Source organism: Perca fluviatilis, chromosome 6 (assembly GCF_010015445.1).
Source record: "Perca fluviatilis chromosome 6, GENO_Pfluv_1.0, whole genome shotgun sequence".
Classification (NCBI taxonomy): Eukaryota; Metazoa; Chordata; class Actinopteri; order Perciformes; family Percidae; genus Perca; species Perca fluviatilis.
The window spans coordinates 21,762,986-21,785,583 of NC_053117.1; the positions used below are offsets into that span (position 1 = coordinate 21,762,986).

The 22,598-nt window shown below is 39.6% G+C and overlaps 1 protein-coding gene across 3 annotated transcripts; it reads left to right on the plus strand.

Moving 5' to 3' along the window:
• The first annotated feature begins 2,640 nt into the window (after positions 1-2,640).
• Positions 2,641-20,932, plus strand: rasef (RAS and EF-hand domain containing). Of its 3 annotated transcripts, XM_039802127.1 has the most exons (18): positions 2,641-3,263; positions 8,585-8,731; positions 9,386-9,476; positions 10,511-10,606; positions 11,249-11,326; positions 11,448-11,563; positions 13,088-13,156; positions 13,296-13,362; positions 13,819-13,904; positions 15,745-16,039; positions 16,217-16,357; positions 17,047-17,197; positions 17,504-17,585; positions 17,877-17,991; positions 18,556-18,666; positions 18,820-18,896; positions 19,526-19,659; positions 20,002-20,932. In XM_039802127.1, exons 1-17 carry the CDS (start codon positions 2,965-2,967, stop codon positions 19,626-19,628), a joined length of 2,124 nt encoding a protein of 707 aa, XP_039658061.1. In that variant the 5' UTR covers positions 2,641-2,964; the 3' UTR covers positions 19,629-19,659; positions 20,002-20,932. The 3 variants fall into 3 exon arrangements, with proteins under 3 accessions (XP_039658061.1, XP_039658060.1, XP_039658062.1); XM_039802126.1 differs by having other exon boundaries at positions 2,642-3,263; positions 19,526-20,932; XM_039802128.1 differs by having other exon boundaries at positions 2,642-3,263; positions 18,559-18,666; positions 19,526-20,932.
• The last annotated feature ends 1,666 nt before the right edge of the window (positions 20,933-22,598 follow it).

Sequence of the window (22,598 nt, forward strand, 5' to 3'; positions counted from 1 at the left end):
TGGGAATGCAGTTAAAGATACTGTAGAAAAAAATAACATTTGCAGAATGCATATGCAGTGAATGGCACACATGCTATACAAATGCAAGTGAGGAAAACTATGAAAAGTAAAAAGTTGTATTTCTATGATGATATCACTTTGTTTAGAGGGAAAACAAAAAGTCCCCTGCAGATCCTGGCCACACTGTTATTTCCCTGTTTTTGGCTTGCCTAGAGGGATTCTTCCACTTTGATGCCAGTCATGGTTTTACGTAACAGAATTTTTAACACCATCTTTGAGTATGGTTTTGTCAGGAGAATCCACGTGTCAAAAAGGGAAAAAGATAGAGGAGGAGGGAGGAAGTAAAAGTGAGGTAGCTGAAGGATGGTTTCTTTTATCGAAAGAATCGCATGTTGTTTTACTTGCACCCACCTAACAGCTGGCTACAACCGTCTGATTCTCACCAAAAGGAATTGCAATGCAAAATTTGACTTTGCTGTACACTTAGCACTATTCCTAGTTTTTAAAGCTGCATTAACAAAGTGTTTTAAAGCAAAACTATGGCATCAACAAGGGGCATGATTAAGGAAGAACAAAATCGCCTAAGTTCTCTCTTCCACAGCTACGATGTGCATGATTCAGGGCGGATTGAAAAACATGAGTTCTCTACTATTTGTCAGGAGCTCCATGTCCCCTCCCAAGAAGTAAACAGCATATTCGACCACCTGCACGTCGCAAAAGACGGCATGGTGACCTTAGAGGAATTCATCAGCGGCTTCAAAGAACAGCATATCAAAGTCATGTGTTTATTTAAAAAAAATACATGTACAAAGTAAGTGTAGAAAATGGACTGTGCACAGTGTAAGGAACCATTTATCTCTATTCACAGACATGTACAGGCCTAAAGGGTGGGGTTTTCTTTTATTCATGGAATTTAAGGAAATTGCTTGAACTCTGAAAATTATTGAGTGTAATGAAAAAGTTAGAGGATATTGTATTTACTAGTGCCCATTCAAAACGGGCCTGTTCGGAACGGGCCGCTTGGCCTCTGGTATTGCCACTTGCAGCTTTACCACTTATCCAAACACCTTCTCTCTCTACACTGTGCTTCCTTGGGTCCTTAGCAATACACTATGCCATGACATAGTTGCATCCCCTAGCAAAGCTAGAGTATATGTGTCCTTTGTTAACATGGGACCAGGCTTTTTTTCTGGTAACAAAAGTGTTAATCTGAAAGTTACATCGAGGTGCTTGATTTCTTTAAGTTTGCAACAATGTAGTCTCTCTTTCTTATTCTGTTCTTGAATGTACTGTAGTAAGCGACGGAGAGCGAGCTATACCCAGCATGCCGTTCGGCAGTGTAACAATTAGGGGTCCCCTCTCAATACACCACACAGTGTGTACGTAACACAGTACTAATACAAGTGTCCCAAAGTTCTCAAGAGCTCGCACTTGACACTGCACATCCTTGGGTCCTCAGTTATACACCCGCCAAGTGTGAAGTCAATCAGATTTACTCAAAAGACAGAAAGACAGATAGACAGACAGACAGATAGACAGACAGACAGACAGAGACTCCTTCCATTTTAGTGAAATGCAAGTAAGTGATGCCTTCCAGTTGGAAAATGTATCTTTTCGGGAAAACATTAAAGGTCCCATGACATGCTGCTCTTTGGATGCTTTTAATGTAGACCTTAGTGGTCCCCTAATACTATATCTGAAGTCTCTTTCCCGAAATTCAGCCTTGGTGCAGAATTACAGCCACTAGAGCCAGTCCCACAATGAGCTTTCCTTAGTATGTGCCATTTTTGTGTCTCTAGCTATTGAGGAGGAGAGAGGGCGGGGCAAGGTGGAGGGTGGGGGTGCGGCCTTGACCAACTTTTCTCGTTTGAAAGCCATGATGTCTCTCTCCCATGGGTTGTCCAAATTCTCTGGGCGGGCAAAGCAGAGAAAGGGGAGGTAACCTCGCTTGTTATGACCTCATAACAAGCAAGATTCCAGAACGGCTCATCTGAGCTTTCATTTTCTCAAAGGCAGAGCAGGATACCCAGGGCTCGGTTTACACCTATCGCCATTTCAAGCCAATTGGGGACCATAGGCAGGCTGGGGGAACGCATATTAATGTTAAAAAACCTCACAAAGTGAAATTTTCATGCCATGGGACCTTTAAAGGCTCATTGCACAATTCCAAACAGGATCCCAGTTTAAACAGAACAGGCTATATGTTTGCAGGCACCCAGAAGTTTAGCTTTTCTTTGTTTTTCTCGGTTTGTCTTACTTTTGAACATTCATTAAAACAAAAACTAAAGTCATTTTATTGATTTGAATACATTTTTTAAATTACATGCAGTAGCCTACAGTGTGGCAATATTTATAGGCCTACATGCGCCTCAAGTAAGCTAAAAAAAATTATCTCTGGTTCAATAATTTCTAAAGTTTATTCAACTACATTACAGGCTATTAGACTTTCTCCACAATGAAAGCGCTTTCATTTGGCCTGAAGCCCAGACCTCCTCTATTGTTGAGGTGAGAGAGGAGTGAATACACACACACACACACACACACACGCACGCACGCACGCACGCACGCACTGCACAAACACACACACGCACTAAACACAGGTAGGCTACAGATGGCTGGCGCGTTACCTGAGTCAGACAGCAGCTTTTCTGTCCGTCCAGCTGGCTAACCGGGACATTATTTTGTATTAACACAGAGGCCGAAGCTTCCACGTTTGATTTATTGAGCGGTTTAATGGTTTAAGGTGGATTACCTTGTTTGGACTATTTGTAAATGCGTGACAGTTGTCAAAATGTTTGGATAAGAGCGAGCAAGTTTGGAAGTTGGGAGGAATACTTTGCGGTTTTCGGGTGTCCCGAGAAACGTTCACAGTACTGAAGTGTTTCTGGATTTGCTCGTCTAGATCCCCTTCATTCACTAAAACGCCTTCTTTTTTCCAGCCAGCCACAGTCCTCCATCAGGGCTATGAGTGCAGAGGAGCAGGACCGGCTGCGCTGCCTCTTTCACGTCTACGACGTTGACAACTCCGGGCGCATCGAGAGAAACGAGTTCCTCACCATCTGTGCGGAACTGCAGGTGTCCGTGGCCGAGGCGGACCGAATATTTAACCGACTGGACGTCGACAACGACGGAACCATCACCCTGCCGGAGTTCATCAGCGGCTTCCGCTACGGAGAGGTCATGGACTCGGACGGAGGAGACGTGTCCTCCGCCTGGGAGAACTTCGAGAGGAGGCTGGGCGAGCAGGCCAAGTTCATCCCTAGGTGAGAGAGAAACACTTGTCCGCTGGGCAGCCAGGGAGGTGGTAGGCTACTGATAGGCTACAGATGGGTGGATGTCTTTAAAATATGGAAATTCTTTAGATGATATGAATGCGTTCAACAGTGAGCGCAGTGTGCATTTAAAGTTATGGTGAGACATAGCCTAAACCCCACAAGGAAATGCAGACATTAGCCTATTAAAAGAGAAATCCATAAAAACAGGTTAGTAGAGACTTTTAAAAACAGCTCCAGTACTAATGATACAACTGCATGTTGTTTGAATAATATGCAGAAAAACAGTGACGGTGACTGGATGTAAGTGTGCTTGAGTGTTTACATATTTTTGTTTTGAGTGTGTCTGTTTTCCTGAAGACATCTCATTATAACCCAAAGATAAATAAATAAGTTATCATGTTGAGTCATATCTGTTCCAATGATAGGGGAGATCTGCCACACAGATTCCACGTGAATTGAATTACTGTAATATGGTGATTATTAAAATTTCCATTATATTTTTTATGGCACCACAGAGTCTAAGTATATAGGGCTGGGTGATATGGCTGACATCATTAGTATAAGTATATTAAGTATAATAATATAATGACAATATTTTTCCAATATCAATTGTTTAGAAAGTCACACATTAAAACAGCCAAACTGATGAAATATGTTTATCAGTATGTTCTTATGTCCGTCCCATGCTTGTGAACGCGATTTCTCAGGAGGGAAACTCTTCACAACATCCACTTGAACTCGAGGATGAACTGATCAGATTTTGGTTGTCAAAGGTCAAGGTCACTGTGAACTCACAAAACACATTTTTGGCCACAACTCAAATAATTAATATGCTAATTATGACAACATTTCACACAAATGTCTAATAGGATAAAATTATGAAGTGATGACATTTTATATTCTAAAGGTCAAAGGTGGAGGCCTACAACTGCAAGGCGGTAATTCTAGTTTACTAGAATTTGTGGCAAAGTTCTTGCACAACTGCTTGTTTTCATACAAAATTTAACATTTCATGAGAAGATGACGTAGCATTAAGAGCGGCTACAGTAGCAAGTAGTATGAAAGCCCGAAAATCGGCAGAGAGAGGTTGGTTGGGGTGGTGGATGGGTCAAATACAGGACTTTCACCCAGGAGACCGGGGATCGTGTCCCGCGTGTCACCTTTCCTAAACCCAGCCGTTGCTTTCTTCTTTTACTAATCCCAACCGTCCTGTTGTTGTCCCGCATCCCGTTATTGTTTTCCTAAACCCAATCGTTTATTGTTTTCCTAAACCCAACCGTTTATTCTTTTCCTAAACCCAACCGTTTATTGTTTTCCTAAACCCAACCGTTTATTCTTTTCCTGAACACAACCGTCCCGTTGTTGTCATGTGTGTCATGAAAACGTAAGCCCACCCACGACCTTTTCCTTAACTTAAGGGGCCGTGTTCATTTCATGGAATTCTTCCGTGTGCCCATCATGGAATTTTCCCGTGAAAATGCCACAGATTTTTAGTTAAGGGGCCGTGTTCATTTCACGGAATTCTGTGAGATCAGGTTGCAGCAGCACCAGTACTCAGGTATTGAATCGGCAATATTATGGAATAATTTCAACTGGTACCCAGTCCTGTCTCTGTATAAGTGTGTCTCCATATCTGTGTGTGTGTGTGTGTGTGTTGTGTGTGTGTGTGTGTGTGTGTGTGTGTGTGTGTGTGTATGTGTGTGTGTGTGTGTGTGTGTGGTGTAGGCCTGGCATGGGACTCTGCTGTGACATCAGGACATTGATTGTCACAGTGGTGTTGTCTGCTAAATACACTCACTTATCTTCAAACACTTGCAGTCACTGTTACATCTGTCAGCTGAGATATAAAAATAAACAGCTCACTGACTTCAGACAAGTGTCTGTTCTTCAGGTTATGAAATAATATTGTATGTGATTACGAGATAGAGACATCGAGAGCGAAAAATCAATTGCTGACTGATGCTGATGTAATGAGTTGTGTGTTTTGGTTTACATAATTGAATCTCTCAGCTGATTGAGACAGTGACCAATGTTGCACCAAAAGACAGCTCCTCTGCTTCCCTCATTTGGTTTAGTTTTTAAATGCTCCAGAAATATTTATTTTTTAGAAATTCACTTGTAAACACCATATTTGTGTGGAAACAATGTCCATCCATCCATCCATCTTCGTCCGCTTATCCGGTGTCTGGTCGCGGGGGGAGCAGCTCCAGCAGGGGACCCCAAACTTCCCTTTCCCGAGCAACATTAACCAGCTCCGACTGGGGGATCCCGAGGCGTTCCCAGGCCAGGTTGGAGATATAATCCCTCCACCTAGTCCTGGGTCTTCCCAAACAATGTCTTAAAGTCAAAAGCACCTTTTGCAGCCGTTTCAGAAGTCTGAATTATGGTTTCCCTATGCTTTGGGTTTTGATTGTGCTAATGTAAATAAGTGCTAAATATCCATTTATTCTGTAGCCTGGCTTTATAATAATAGGCTCCTCCCAAACTAATGAGGAATAATTTATCATGTTGTTGTTGAATTCAGGGGAGATACATGAAGGAAATAAAAATAACAAACATAAAAACAAGACAATGTTGCATAGGGAGTAAAACAGAATAGGGAGCGAGTTTATTTGCAATCTTTTGGTTACTTGACTTATTTCTGTGCCATTTCTTCGACTTCGGGACTATAATCCTGTGATGAATAACATAAACAAAATATTTGCATTTTCTGTGTACATAATATCTTAAGATATTCTCAGGAGGAGAGTTGTTTTCTGCGACTTAAACAGCTATCCTGCATGATCACATCAATTACAACATCACAACAGTTTCTATGTACAACATTCACTGTCTCTGTTTGTGTGGTATTTGTTGTGATGAGTTTGTGTTTGACACTTATGATGTTGCAGCACGCTGTGTCACCGTGAGTTATTGACAGACAAGCAGCAGTGTCTATATGCTTTAGCATTACAGCCAGTCCGCCCTGTCAAAAGGCAAACACACACAAACACACTGACGCAGGACACTTTATCACTGTATCATTATAATGACTTCAGTACAACATGCATGAGATAGACTGTGTGATTAGGTTTTACATTGATGACACATCCTTCTGGTTTCTGTATTGTTTTGTTGTGGATCACTGGTACGTGCTGTAATGTAGTTATGCGTTATATGTCACTGGCAAATAAAGTGAAACAAAGTGTGCATCAAAAATACTGGTAGCAATCAAGTAATTTGTTTGGTCTATTTTTAGCTGTTCATCTTTTGTGTATTGAACAATGTGATGAAATGGTTGTAGACTCAACTTTAAAGTTAGTTATTGAGTTAAGTTATACAGCATATTGTCTTCCATGGGCTCGTATACGCTGTAGAAACAGCTAATCCAACCACTATTAACTTTTTTTTATCTTTTTGGGCAATCAAAGAAACTCGATTTACTAAACTAGAAATGCACAAAAATACACAGGAACATCCAAATACTTTAAGGTGGTCATTTTTTAAAAGGTTTTTATTTTTTTACGTTTTTAAAGAAATAATTAATCATTTTGGGAATTAAGTTTTTTGAGGAGACCTCAGGCATTGGCGATATTATGTAATGGTTTCAGTTTCACATAGTAGTAGCAACTGGAGCAACTAACCACTAGGCGTGGCAGTGACTGATTGACTCTCTCTCTCTCTCTCTCTCTCTCTCTCTCTCTCTCTCTCTCTCTCTCTCTCTCTCTCTCTCTCTACATATAACGTGTTGATCATTGAGCTCTAGATGTGCTGGTAGGTGGATTTTACTACCTCTGGACAGAGCCAGGCTAGCTGTTTCCCCTGTTTCCAGTCTTTTTGCTAAGCTAAGCTAACTGGCTGCTGTTTTGGCTTCATATTGAAGTGACGGATGTAAGAGTGGTATTGATCTTAACTGTTAAGAAGAAAGCAAATAAGACTATTTCCATAAATGTCAAACTCTTCCTTTACACTTCAAATAATCACAGTCCAATACAATACAGCTCTTGTAATTCGGTTTCACTTTGTTTGACTCAATAAAACAACTGACTTCTCTGATCCACCTGTCAAACATTGTAGAGCTGACAAAGCAGACATGTTTTACTCCCAGTTCACTGGTGTTAACTTCAGTTTCTGTATGAAACAGAACAACCAGGACCCTTAAACCTAAAAGTCCTACAATCTTGTTAGGGCAGAGATCTTCAACAGGGGCTCCGGGACCTCTAGGGGATCCTTAGAGTTACTGCAGGGTGATACAAAATTGTTGGTAATTTTTTGAAAGTTTAAAAAAACAAAACTAAAATGTCTTAACATGAATCCAACATATTGGCAAATATTAATCAGCCTATTTTCAGAAAAAAAAAAATTGATGATAGGTTACTGGCCTATAAGTAAGCTAGTCACTAAGGTAGCCATCCATCCTAAGGTAGTCTATATCCACGACGTTCCACTTCTGGGATTGCTCCATTGCCACCGTATTTCACTCTTTTATCTTCCTCTTTCTTTGTGTTGGAATTTTAAACTCCGGTGGATTTATGAGGACTATGGTTAACTGCTCCTCAGATCTCTGCAGGGTAAATCCAGACAGCTAGCTAGACTATCTGTCCAACCTGAGTTTTCTGTTGCACGACTAAAACAACTTTTAAACGTACACATTCCACCAAAACAAGTTCCTTCTCGAGGCTATTTTGCAGAGGCACCGTTGCTCCGCGATTATATCACTCCATGACGATTGTGATTGGTTTAAAGAAATGCCAATAAACCAGAGCACATTTTCCTCCCATCCAGGAATGCTGTGCGAGACTATTCCTAAGGATTCACTGTGCCACATGTATGTTTAACATTAAAACATGATTAATAAAATCATGCCAACAAATATAATTGTAATAGCTTAGTATTCTATGCACTTAAAAGGTATAAAGGCTTTAGGCTGCCCACATTTTATTGTAAGCACAGTTTAATATGCAACTTAATTTTACACAATATATGTAGTAGGGCGGTCCCTGACAGAGGTGTATAGTCCAGGTGCCAGAAAGTAAAAATCTTGCCATGTTTTTGGATCTGCCTCTACATCTAGAACAGGTGTTTTCACTAACGAGCTTATCTACCTGGTAGAGGAGCTGGTTTAGTGATGGTTGGGACAGCTGCTGGACAGGATTTCTACTTTCTGGCACCTGGACTATACACCTCTGGTCCCTGATCCATCTCTCTCTCAGTTAATGGGTCCTTGGCTTGAAAAATGTTGAAGACCCCTGTGTTAGGGGAAAACAGTACTGTGTCACATGCCGGTACTACAGAAAAAAGTTGATTTTAATTTCTCATTGTCTTTTTAGGAATGAAGAAGCAGCTACGTTGCACCAGAACATCAGTCTGACTGAGCCCAGACTGATAAATCTGTTTGAGAAAGTCATCACAAACTTCACCAAAGAGATCAAACAGCAGAACTCAGAAATGGAGAACCTGGCCCTCACCATCAAACGGTGGGAAACAAACAGGGAATAACAGTGCTGATAACACTGTATAACTGCTCGATGTTGGCTCATCTGCCTGTTGATCTTTGTGTTGTAATGCAGAAAAACGGATTTCTCCATAAAGTCAACTCTACAGTCTGTTTTTAATGTGCTGATTTAAAGAGAGGGTAGGATCAAATGCAACACCAAGATTGAGAACTTTGAGAAGTGACACCATTGTCGAGAGTAACTTACTTGATCAAACTGGTGTCGAGCAGGGCCAAAGACCAGCATCTCCGTTTTTAGAATTTAGGAGCAGGAAATGATGTGACATCTGGGTTACATTGAAAATAGATTTATAGATTAAGGCCACACTCCCACCTTGCCTACCCAGAGCAACATGTAATGGTAAGAAAACATTTGGTTTAAGCCATGTTTCACATAAACCAATTATATCCAAACTATGCTAAAGAATCAAATCCTTATTTAGTAAGGCTTTGGCAGACAGTGATCTGATATTTATAAAATCAAATGTGAGGGTCTTGTTGGGGCCACAGCTTTCAGTAATATGTAGAGCTACCAGTAGATGATGTATTGATTGGAGCAAGCTATATTTTTATTAGTAGGTTAAGTCAGTATAAAGTAGGTAATGGATGGTGAAATTATCCTGTTATTGTTTTGCAGAGTGCAGGATCAAGCATCAATGCAGCTCAGTGAAATGGATGATGAGATTGACCAACGCATTCATGCTGCTGAGAGAAAAACACGAGAGCAGGTGGGACAAACTCAGACATAAGACTGCCTTAAACACAAGTTGTATCTTGTTTTAATATCCCTAGCTCTGGAGTTTGTGTAAGTACAAGCGAAAAGCAGGGTGCGTTTGTTCAGCTCTTCCCTTATGTCAAACAAACGTACATGGCTGAATATCAGATTACCCCAGCGCTGCCTGGAAGGCACTGTTGGGAGGCACTGGTTATGGTTAGGGTTAGGGTTAAGGTTAAGGTTAGGGTTAGGTGCCATGAAGGCAGCGGTCGCCGCGCTGCCTAGAAGGAGCAGTTGGGGGCAAAAAACACCATCGAGCGAGGCTGGCATATAGTAAATTACTGCAACAGGAGCTTTTGAATTCTTGTATTGAATTATAGTTATTGTATTACCTTGTTAGCCTTTGTTTTCAATCTTTTTCTATCAATAATAAACTACTGGATTGTGAGTTTTATGAAAGCTGGAGATATTTCCTGGAATCTGGTGAAACACTTTAAACAGTGTGGTGTGTGAAATGGTAAGATTTGATAACAATATTTAGCTTGCCGTGACATAAAATGAAAAGTGAAAATGACTGACTCTGTGATAGAATAGTACAGATCGCCTGCTGGGTCAGGCATCAGCCCCTCTGATTTATTCAACTCGTATTAATTTAATCTTTAACCTTATCTTTGGTCCTGATGTTTCTTTAAAGCTTGAGCGGGAACATAAACTCTGTCTTATCACGGTGTATAAACTTATGTAAGTGTACTTCACTGACTCAGCTAACTCAGAAGCTGCTGTTTGTTTTGTGCACACAGTCATGTTCTGACACCTATAAGAGAGGTCTTTATTTTTGGAAACTGTAGATAGACAGTTGCTGATATCAATTCTCCAGCTAGGCTCCGTCATTGGTTTAAAACCTGCCTTAAAATAGTCACAGATTAATGTCTCACAGATACATAAATGTAGACAGCAAACAAACACACACACACACATACTTTTATATACTCTTGTCTTAGTGAAAGACATTTCTTTTTTTTGTGTGTGTTTTGTGTCTTTGTGTAGGAGAAGCAGCAAACAGAGGCCGCACTGAGTGAATTACGGAGAAGTTATGAAACTGAAATGTGTGAGCTGCAGTGTAAAATCCAGAGGATGCAGATGGTAAATCTTTTCACCTGTTTGACTGCACTTCATTTTCACTACAACACACCATCAACATTGTAGGTCAATACAGACTCCAGCAGTTATATTCACAACCCTCTTGCTATATATTTTGCTCAGTGTTGTGCATGTAGACAACATGTAGAAAATATGTGCACGGTAATAATGTTATACTATTTATTTTCTAACACTAATTGAATTTTAACTTTGTTGTATGAGTGCATGAATATAAACTATAAGGTTGGAGATAAGTATGCAAAACGTCACTTCAGTCAAATAAAACTCTTAAAGAAAAAAGTAAAAAAAAAAAACGAACAACGCACTGTTGTACTCTCCAGATGAAATGAGGGCTCTGCCGGAGAGAAGGATTTGAACTATTGAGATACAAACACAAACGGCTCCTAAATGTGAACTGTACTGTACTGTTTGGGAAAAACATGGTTCTGATAAAAAGTGGAAATTTTGACCTCATGAAAACACAAATGTCAGCTGGACTCCTGGAAATTTTAAAGTTAACATGATAGTGTGTATGTATATGTGCAGTATTTGCAGTTTCCAAAACTACAGCATGAGAGCAATCTGATTTAGGTATTCCCTTTAGTCAGATACCATGAATCCTTACTATGTGAACTCGTCCATCAGATAGAAGAGAAGTACAAGAACATCACTGTGAAAGACGCGAGCTCGGCTCTGAAGAAGAAGATTAATGAGCTAACACTGGTGAGACCGAATATACTTATTTATAACATGTTTTGTTTCACTATATCTTGTAAGAGGTGTCACACGCATTTTTCTTACTTTTCTGTAGTTCATAACACACTCATATTCCTCCTATCTGCAGGAGAACCAGCGGTTAAAACAGGAGCTGATGAAGTCTCAGACCGAAGTCGCCTGTCTGCGCAGTGAGATGGACTCGCTAAAGACGGAGCTAACCGATCAAAGCATCAGCTTGGAAAGGTGAATTTATTAGTTTGGTCTGGTTTTGTGTCCTTATGTATGCTGTGTGTTGAAATTCTTTAATTTTGTTGTATAATTATTCAGATCAATTTAGGCTAATTTGACTGGATTTATCTTTATTCATGAAGAGTTGAGTTTTAAAGGAACACGCCGACTTATTGGGACTTTAGCTTATTCACCATATCCCCCAGAGTTAGATAAGTCCATACATACATTTCTCATCTCCGTGCATGTCGTAACTCTGTCTGACCCACCCCCCGCTAGCCTAGCTTGGCCCACATCCTGGAGGTAACCGGCTCCAACTAGCCTATTGCTCCCAATAAGTGACAAAATAACATCCAACATTTTCCTATTTACATGTTGTGATTTGCATAGTCACAGCGTGTACAAATAACAAGGTCACATGAGACACAGCCATCTTCTAACCGTATACATACTGGGAACTATATTCTCAGAAGGCAAAGCACTGCTACTTCTGCTACTTGGGCTGAGTGATTAGCGCAACACCTGAAAAGCACAGTTGTTACTCTCTGCTCCTCACCACGGGGCTTCTCAGGTGCTGCGAGCAAATCACTCCGAATAAGTCTGCCTGTTCCTTTAATCCTTTCTGCAGATTTGTTTTTTGAAGATGTTGAAGTGGAGGTGCAGTTCAATAGGCCTCAGCATCTCTGTCTGTGCTGATCATACATAAGAGGATGCATTTCTATTTATCACAGTATTGAGAAGGAAAAAAGAATACATGTATACACACTCTTTACTTTCGGTGTAAACTCTGAAAGTCTAAAACTAGAATTACTGAGTTGCAGAACAGGTTTTCTCCATCATTTTCTCACCTAACTTGCAGATTTATGTGAACTTGAGAATAATAAACATTTGCACCCTGTTGTCCATTGGCTCCAAATGCTCCAACTTACATACATTTTAAACCTATTAAAAAATATCAATCAATATAATCAATCTGTCCTCAATCTGCTTATCAAAAGACCCCACTGTTGAGGTGTTTTGCTGCAGAGGGACAGAGACAGACAGAGACAGAGACAGACAGAGACAGAGACCACGCCCCCCTCTGACTGACACACAGTCCGTTCCTTCCCGGGGGGGTTTTCTTTTTGTCACAGCTGAAACAGGATATCCTGGAGTGACTTCACACACACAATAACTTCTTCATAAGCGTTACTTAGCAACAGAAGCAACAGGGCCAGCGGCAGGATAATACTCCGCCTCCTCGGCTCAGAGCGTCTCAGTTATGGTCTTCACAATGTAATAATCATACATCAGGTGTAATGTATTTGAGTAAATCAGTTGATCTGCTGTGAAAGAAATGTGCTGGTTTTACTGACATTAACTGGGATACAGAGGCATGCTATATCTCTCATCTTATTTAATCTCAAAGTCAGGGAATTTGTGGAGGTAATGTGCAGGATGTCCACTAAAAAGAGACTTCCACTGGCACTAATTCAGGTTTTCATAACTTTGGTAGTTAATATTCATAATAACAAACAATTGTTGGTGTTTCTGTTGCAGAGACGAGGAGTTTATAAAACAATTTTCTGATGAGCGAGACGTCCTGGAGAGACAGATCGAGATTCTGCAGTAAGTCAGACAGTATCGTACACGCCAACTAATGAGTTCTTATTGTACTTAAATATTACTTAGATTCAAGAAATAAAAATAAATATTTTGGGAAAATAAAGAATTATAATAATGACTACTTTTCTTTCTGTGCGGATAGCACAGCCAACAGAAAGCTGCATGACAGCAACGATGGACTGAGATCTGCCTTGGAGAGGACCTCAAGGGTAAAGCTGCACAGTTAAACTAAAAATAATCCAAATTTAAAACTACCTGTAGTTCAGTTTCCAAGTTGCAAGAGGCATTTTTAAGTTATTTCATCCAACGGGTTTGCTGGGTTGGTGGACATATAAACGTGGTATTCTGATGCTATTTTATAGAAATATTCAGTCCAGTTTTGGCTCATTTGACTGGATTTATTTAGGCTTATGTTGATTTGAGCTGAGTTTCAATCTTTTTTTAGTTTTTTTGCAGGACATCACAGTTAAATTGCAGTCAAAGAGGCCTCAGTGTTGTATTTGATTAATCAGGTTTACTGCAGCTCTCTCTACTGTATATTTGGAGATGCATTTTTCACAGTAAGAAAGAGAGAACAATTAGGTATTCTTATGCTTAAACCTGTTCATATACCAGCTGTTTAGCAATAACATTCAGAGTTTATTTTTAATTGTTTTGTGTTACAGTCTAGTAACAGTGGATCACCAGGAGAAATAAACAGAAGCAGAAGTAAAAGCATCTGCTACACATCACCCTATGCACTAATGGACAGGTAAGACCTAAACAACGCAGATGGTTGAGATATTGGTTCAAATGTCACCATACCATCTGCACCACTGTGTGAATGCTACTCTTTCAGTATATGCCATATATTATATTGTCTTCTTTTTCCTAAAGCATTTTAATTCTTCCTTTTAGAACCAAGTCAAACTTACAAGTGTAAAGCAGATTATTTTCAGTTGCATTGAGTACAGTTTAAGGTTTAACAGTAGATTTAGGATAATTAACTGGTTAGCAGCTGCAGGAAATGTATACCAGACCAGGTTTATCAGGTTTAAATCATTTGCATCTCCAGCAAATGAAAAAGGGATTTTGCATAAGAACACAGTGACATCAAATCAAAATGTTTTTGCTTGAAATTGAAGGCTTATTTCTCCTAGAAAACATTGCTGTTCATTTACACAGTATGAAAGTAAATTTGGAATGTGCTGAGATATTTAATTAAGGGGCTGTCCAAGCTCATGAGCTGAGAAGTTGAACCATGTGATTCTATGGTGTTTAGGACAAAGGTTTTTTCTCAATGTGATAAAGAAGGAAGATATAAATTGCATATACATTTTGACATCAACATGGTCTTTTTTGTTGAAGTGAAACAATTATCCCTGTCATGGCCACAAAGAAAGAAAAAAACTCCTGCAATAAAGTGTTTTAGCATTAGTATAAGTATTACATTATGCCATTCACATACTTTGTACAACAGGTATGAGTACAGATGCACTGATAATCTTACACTTTCCCTTCAAATGTAGAAAAACGAGACAAAAGCATTATTATAAAAAGACAGCATATGCATGTATACATACACAGTAAACTGTACTGTGATTATGCACACTGCACACAGACTACATACACTGTGTGATTGATACAGATCAATTACAGACTTAAAGAATTACACAGAGGCCATTCATATGGTGCGTTCTTTTTGTCTTGTAATTGCGACTAGTAGCTTGAGCGTGACGTCACATCCGTGTCGAAAAACGAATAACCGCGGGTTGTTGCATTCTTTTTGTCACACAATACTACGAGTCGGAGAAAAGATGGATTTTTGTAACATTTTTAGTAACATTTAGGATTCTATTCACCCAGTTATTGACATATTACACATATATTTCACAGTCTGATACATGAAAATTACGTTTTGATTAACGTTAACGTTAGGCTACTGCTCTGCTTTCTGCTCAAGACTCGGCTTAAAGCCATTGTTGTCATATAGCAACCGAGCGTCTCTAGCCAATTTCAGCTGCACAAGCTACAAAATAACTAATTAGGCGGTATTTAACTCCTAATAAGACTGTAGCGACGTGCCTATAGGTAGCAGTATACAGCGCTATGTGTACGACTTCTTCATTTGGTTACAACAAAGACAAAAGTGCTTAAAATTGTAGATAACCACAATGTTTACTACGTGTAATGCACGACGTAGCCATCTTTGAAAGTGAGCTCGGGGTCCTCTGAGTTCAGACGACTTGACGAGTCGTAAATACGACCTCGGGGGCGTTCTTTTTGCAACTTCCGGGTCGTAACTCCGGAAAACAACTTGTAAACGACTTTGGTGGAGAAAAAGAACGCACCATAACATCCACCTCAAATCCATGGAGGTGAAAGGTGGTGGACCACTGAAGAGTAGGACAAATGTTGATGGCTCTGGGCCAATGGTGTTTTCCACCATTATTTTGGGACCGAAGAAGAACTCTCAGAGACAGATATTTTAAAAATCAGGCAAATGAAAACAAAACTATCTGAGTGGCTGGATACACTAGGGATAGGGCTCTTTGTAATTTGGCTGAACCTTGTGTTTTATGTCATGGATTTTTTCCTGACCTCTTCCCCAGGTTCGGCCAAAGTATGGATGATTTCCCTCTGTACAGCCGCCAGCCCAGTTGTGACACACTGGCCTTGGCCATGTGTGACCCAGGCCTGAGGCGCAGACACAGCAGCGAGTGCGAGGAGGACAGTCTGCCTGAGATCTACATGGATAGCGGCCTGTCAACACTTAGAGGTTCACACAGAGGCTACGACTCAGAGCAGGAGGTCAAAGGTCAAGAAGAAGAGGAAGAGAAGGAGAAGGAGATCAAAGTGGAGGATGACAACAATGATAGTTTGATGGAGAAAAACTCTGACACTGAAGTGAGACGATAAGAGACACAAGTGTGCATGTCCATCGATACTGCAGCAATGCAATATTTTCTTTTAACAAGTCTCAGGTTGTGATGTTGTAAAGAAGTCATAGTGATAACATGTGAATTCTGTGTCAGATGTTTGTATTAATGTTACAATGTCTGCTTCTGTGTGTCTACTTCACAGCCAACAGAGACTCAGGACAGTGAATCAGCATTTGGGTCGGACAGCAGCTCAGTTTTGGACTGGAAGCCATCTGAACCCATTAGTGTGACCAAACCCCCAGCCCCAACTATTCGGAAAGCCCTCAGTGCCATCAGTGTGCAGGTATGAGAGAGACGGAAGATAAGAATGAGAGAGGGATAAAGGGAGATAGAGGAACAGGTGGAGGATTATTATTTATGTTGCTTCAGAGCGAAATATCTCAACATCTCGGTCAGATTCCTATCAAATTCGGTATTGATATTCATGGGCATTAGAAGATTATTCTTATGATGATTTTGGTAACTTACATAAATTTTGTCCAGAGCTACCATTATGTCAAAATTTACAGTACGTATTTTGAAAATGGCCAGATCTTCATAAAATTTCCTGCAGGTATTCAAGAGAATTACGATTAATCCCAATCAACAGCGAGCTGGAAATACATTTTGGTACATTTTTCAGGATAACTTTACAGTTTTAGCTCCACCACATTTTTGGCACCAATTTTAGCAAACTAATGAGTATGTTCTTTGCTTATTAAAACACTTTTATACTGTGTACATTACAATCTCTAGCTGCTGCTATTGGGGCTTTGGAGTTTGTTTTATGTATTTTTTTTTAATTTTCTGACCTGCAATTAGACATAAATCCCTCGTCTCCATCACTGAACAGAGCTGATGATTAGATACAAAGCAGCTATTGCAAAATACAGGACAAAATATATTTAACATGAAGTATATATGCAGAATGTAAATACAGTCATCTTATATGTTGCATGAGTGCCTCACTCTGCCACTCTGCCTCCTCTCCAGAAGGAGGACCAGAACAGCACTGACCTGGGCTACATGACATCCGAGAAGGCCTACAGGATCGTGTTGGCTGGCGATGCTGCTGTGGGAAAGTCCAGCTTCCTGCTTCGCCTCTGCAAGAACGAATTCAAATTAAACTCCAGCGCAACACTGGGTCGGTTGGAGAAACTAAAGCCAACTGTCTGTCAATCTTGTGTTAAAATAACAAGCTTCATTGTCTCTCCTCCTTGACCTGACAAATTAAGGCAAAAACTATTCCCCAAGAATTTGACTGATTAATGATTAATTTCTGCACATGGTGAAGTCAAAGCTACAGTAAAGCTACAGTAAATAATCAGTTAATCTGATCAGGCACTGTGACCGAGCAAGGTCGCGACTATTTAGAAAAATGTTTCTTTTTCCTTTGTTTACCAGCTTAGTAGTGTGACATGTTGTTGTTGTGTCTCCGTTGTGTGTTCAGGAGTGGATTTCCAGATGAAGACACTAATCGTAGATGGAGAGCCCGTTTCACTACAACTATGGGACACTGCAGGACAAGAGAGGTGTGTGTTGGTGTGAATAGAATTGTATTGTTTTATCAGATGTTTTGTTGTTTTGAACTTTTCATTTATAGATGTGTTTTTAAGAAATTGTTATTACATGTGTGCACCTCCAATAAAGTCAAACTAACTAACTAACACACACACACTCACACACACACACACACACACACACACACACACACACACAGTGCATAAGCAAACATGCTGTATTCATCCTATCACAACCAGTAAGTAAAATTAGGTCCATGTATGTTTGTGTGTATCTTGAACCATTTTCTCCCGTCATCTCAGGTTCCGCAGCATTGCAAAGTCGTATTTTCGCCGGGCGGACGGTGTGTTGCTGCTGTACGACGTCACCTGTGAGAAGAGCTTTCTTAATGTTCGAGAGTGGGTGGACATGATCGAGGTAATGCACTACTCTCCTCTGCTAAAGAGCTGCTGACTGACACTGTTTGTATTTAGAAAAAAAGTTCCAGACTTCAGCAGAATAGAGTGAAGGTTATATATATCCACTCTTCTGGAATTGCAATTTGTATTGGCAGCATTTGTTTTATTATACAGTGTTTTAAGTAAATGTTCTGCACATGTTCATTTGAATATCAAACTAAGTGATCTTGCTTGTTTCTCTCTTTTTACATGCAGCAGATATGTAAGTGTTGGATGTAGATTGTTTAGATTGTGTTCTGTTGTTATACTGTGGGCATGTTGACATTTCTGTGACTTTTGATTTATGCATGCTGTATGTGTATGTTGTGTGCTGTGTGATATAATGCACTATGTACACACTGTGGTACTTAATGTCAAACCAATATTTTCAGTCCTTTTATTTTTTTCAGCACATAAATTCTGTAATCACCATGTTGCAAAGTATGTGCAACATTAGAGCAGTTTACAATATGGAGGTATGCTGCAATATTAAGTCTTCCATTTCATTTGTTTCTGTTTTTACCTTCTTCTTTTTTTTGCATAGCAGGATGTGTCCCAGGAGGATATTCCCATCATGCTCGTCGGTAATAAGTGTGATCTTAGACAAGATGGAGCTAGCTGTGTTCCTACCAGCTATGGAGAGAAACTGGCCATGGTAATGTCAAATAAACACATACTCATCTTACTATACTTGTGAGGACATTTTAATGATGACATAACTCTAAACATTTGCTACACGTGCTTTGTTTAATCCAAATATAAATCCAAGTCATAACCCTTAACTTAATTTCTTGTCTTCATCCAACAGACATACAACACTCTATTCTGTGAAACTAGTGCCAAAGATGGCTCCAACATCCTGGAGGCTGTGCTGCACCTGGCCAGGTGAGATAAGACTGCTGAATGCACAAAACGAAAACAGCAGTGGAAGTTCTAATCTTTACAAAATTATGCTTCTGCTACTAGCTGTAATGAAATTGTCATGAGTGATTGGCAGCTACCTTTAAAAAACATACAATACCAGTCAAAAGTTTGGGGTCACTTCGAAATTTCCATTCCACTCCATTATAGACAGAATACCAGCTGAGATCAGTTGCATTGTTTTTTTTAACCAGGGCAGCAGTTTTCAGATTACATTATGTGCTTACACAATTGCAAAAGGGTTCTCCAATGTTTTCTCAGTTAGCCTTTTAAAATGATATGAGATTAGTAAACAGAAAGTGCCTTTGGAGCATTGGATGAATGGTTGCTGATAATGGTCAATGTAGATATTGCATTAAAGATCAGCCACTTCTTTCTACAACAGTCGAGAACCCTTTTACAATTATGTAAGCACATAATGTAATCTGAAAACTGCTGCCCTGATTTAAAAAAGCAATGCAACTGATCTCAGCTGGTATTCTGTCTGTAATGGAGTGGAATGGAAATTTCTAAGTGACCTCAAACTTTTAACCGGTAGTGTATAATAACACATTTCTTGTTCAACCTGTTCCTCTTTTCTTTCCACCCCATAGGCAGGTAACAAAGCAGGCTGCTTTTGATGAGAAAAGTCACTATCAGTCGCTGCCCAACTTAGATGCTCCCAGGAAGAAACCAAACTTATCCTGCTGCACCTGATCAAATTCATCAGAGCTGGACCTCATTACAGGTGGGAAAAGGACTACAAATGCAGAAACCTGCCAAACCACGAAATGAGCTATAATCTCTACGAAACTACTGTAACAGGAACAAATCACCGTTGTAAATAACCAAAACAATTTAACATATGGATTAAGTGAGCAAAAATCGTGGGATGCACAGCAGAATACCCACTACTCTCTTTTTTTCAATTCAAAGTTATTTGAACATGACTTGAGCTGTATTTCAGCCACACTTTTATTTCATCAATATTTAAGTCAGTGTAAACTTCTTTCCATGTGAAACTTATGTTAATTTTTTATCAAGCTATTACACATATTTAAGTAAGTATGTTTCTTCCACATTTGCACAGTTTGCCCAGGCTGGCACTGCCATGATGTGAATATATTCCAAGCTAATCATGGAAAGAGAAAGACAGCTGTGAAAGTGAAGTAAAATGTCAGAAGGATTTGAATGTAAAACCAAGTATGTGAGTATGTTTTTAAAGTGACAGTATGTGATGCTGACAAATACCTGCATGTGATAGAGGACAGATGTTAGCATATTGTAATGGTGAGGAAATAAGAAAAATAAGAAGAGAGTGTTATCTGGTTATGATATTTACTGTGGCACCTATCTAATCGAATCAAACCAGCCTCAATCCACTGTATCAGGTCCTATAAGGAAACACAAGTATGTTGTTTGATGTCAAACTTTGAACTGCAATGATGGCCGACATGGAGACAATAAGAATTATGGGAGAACTTAAAGCAAGAGCTTCATTGTCATTCATAAACAATGAACCCTGGTGCAATGTGTGGTTGTACTGTATGAGACTTCACGTTAATGTCACAACCCACTGTCTATATAATATTACCCTGCAGTGTTACATTCCTTATAATTTGACTTCCCACTGGGGATGACTGTCTGTTATAGAAGTTATATGTTTGGAGCTGAACGTATAGCACATCATGAATGCATTAAATAACTACTGTAATTCTATTTTCTGGTATGAGTTATGAAAAAAAGAGAGGTGGCAGGAAGCAGAGTCCTTATTTTTATTCCTCAGATGCATGACTGTAATTCTGTTTAAATATGTAATTTAATCTTAGCAATAGAGTATGTCTTATTATTATTTGTTAATAATCATATTATCAACTTACTGAAGGGCAGTGTATAAAGATGTCAATAAACTTTAAATTAAATGCTTGTTGGATTATCAAACAGCCCCTGAAACTCAAGCTCAAGAACCAACGGATATATAAATGTGCATGTGGTAGAACATGTTGCTCAGCTATTTATTTCCACACAGATTAAACTTCTTTTTGAATAAATGTCATAAGAAATGCAACTGTCTAGTCACTGCCTTTGCAACTCTCTCTGGGTCTGTGTTAAAAGTCCCTTTCTCAATAAAAACAAAATATAGTGTGAATGAAAGACTGGTATCGCCCAGATAAAACATTAGATCTTTATTTGGAGGTTTATTCAGGATATTTAATACAAACAGTTGTCACAGTCCATGAGTGAGGATAGTTCGACCTAAAATTAAGTGAAATAAATGCTTCTAAAGCCACTTAGAAAGCTCAAATAGGTTGTCTTACAGTTAAAGATGGCAAACATTAGTGCAGTACTTCTTGATACTTTAACTACATTTCTTATCATCATGAAAATGTACTCAAAGTATCAAAAGTAAAATGTTTATTATTGTTTTAAAAATTATTATCACTGATGCATTAACACATGCAGCATTTTAATGTTGAAACTTGTTAGGATAACGAAAATCTAACCTAATTTATATAATGTTCATAGTGTCATCTACCCACTTTAGGAGCCAGTTAGATCTTAGAACATTTGCTAATGGGCCGCAAGGAAATCATAACTTTATAGGCTATCATAAGTTATTTGTGCGGTATTGACCTCAAACTTGGCACAGGCTGTGCTGCATTTATCCTGATCCCTCAGCAATATACTGATTTCGAACTAAGATAGGTCCTCTGTATGCAATGTAGGTAATCGTTGTCTGTCATCACCACCTTTCACCATTCAGCAGTATATAAAATCTGTGTGAGTGTCGCTGAGAGATCAGTGAATTGTCAATAGAAAAACGGTCCGCAACACCGGATGTATCATCTTTTTTATTCCATGTAATCTTCTTCATTGTCAAAGCCCACAATGCAACTCAACAATTCGGTCGGAGATTCTAGTATGTGTGTGTGTGTGTGTGTGTGTGTGTGTGTGTGTGTGTGTGTGTGTGTGTGTGTGTGTGTGTGTGTGTGTGTATGCTATTAGCAACCTCAAGCAGAAAGGCGGAGCGGGCTACAGACGTCTGGTAAGCTCACTTCTTTCTAACTTCACACCTCCACACAAACCTATTTTTTTCATTTTCAAACCTGCAGTCTTCAGACCCACACACCATTTATCAGACTTCACTTCACACAGCTCCCTCTAGAGCCACAAATGCTTTGTACAACTTTTTATTTCACATATGCAGGATACTCCCCAACACCTTTACAGTAAACAGACTTGGATGTGGAGTACAGTAGCCTACTTGAGTAAATGTACTTGGTTATTTACAACTGGTGATATTTTGATGTGATATTATGAATGCAATCTTTCCAACTTCAGATCTGTCTCTATCTATCTGTCTGTCTGTCACTCATCTCAAGCAGTCTGCACCCCCGTTACAAAGGCACAAAGGAGGAGACAAATCACTAAATCAGATCATTTCTTCTTGGTTGCTGCTCTAAAAGACCCTCCTGTTAGCCATACTCCCCAAGCGTCTGCAAGTGTCTCCAGCATGGCTGTTTGAATAAATGCAACATATGTTAGGGATTTTGCACTGTGTGTTAGTGTGCGTGTGCGTGTGTGTGTTTTTGTGTTTAGAGCTGGCACGGGTCCCTGTCTCCACCTCCCATCTGTTTACATTGTCATGTGCTTGATGAGGCGAGACCACTCATTTGTCAAACAACA

Bases quoted from the DNA above. Each gene is read 5' to 3' on its own strand.
- rasef (XM_039802127.1), top strand. From the start codon at position 2,965: ATGAGTGCAGAGGAGCAGGACCGGCTGCGCTGCCTCTTTCACGTCTAC. The intron at 13,363-13,818 runs GTAAAGCTGCAC...TTTGTGTTACAG, and splicing joins CCTTGGAGAGGACCTCAAGG to TCTAGTAACAGTGGATCACC. The intron at 16,358-17,046 runs GTATGAGAGAGA...CCTCCTCTCCAG, and splicing joins TCAGTGCCATCAGTGTGCAG to AAGGAGGACCAGAACAGCAC.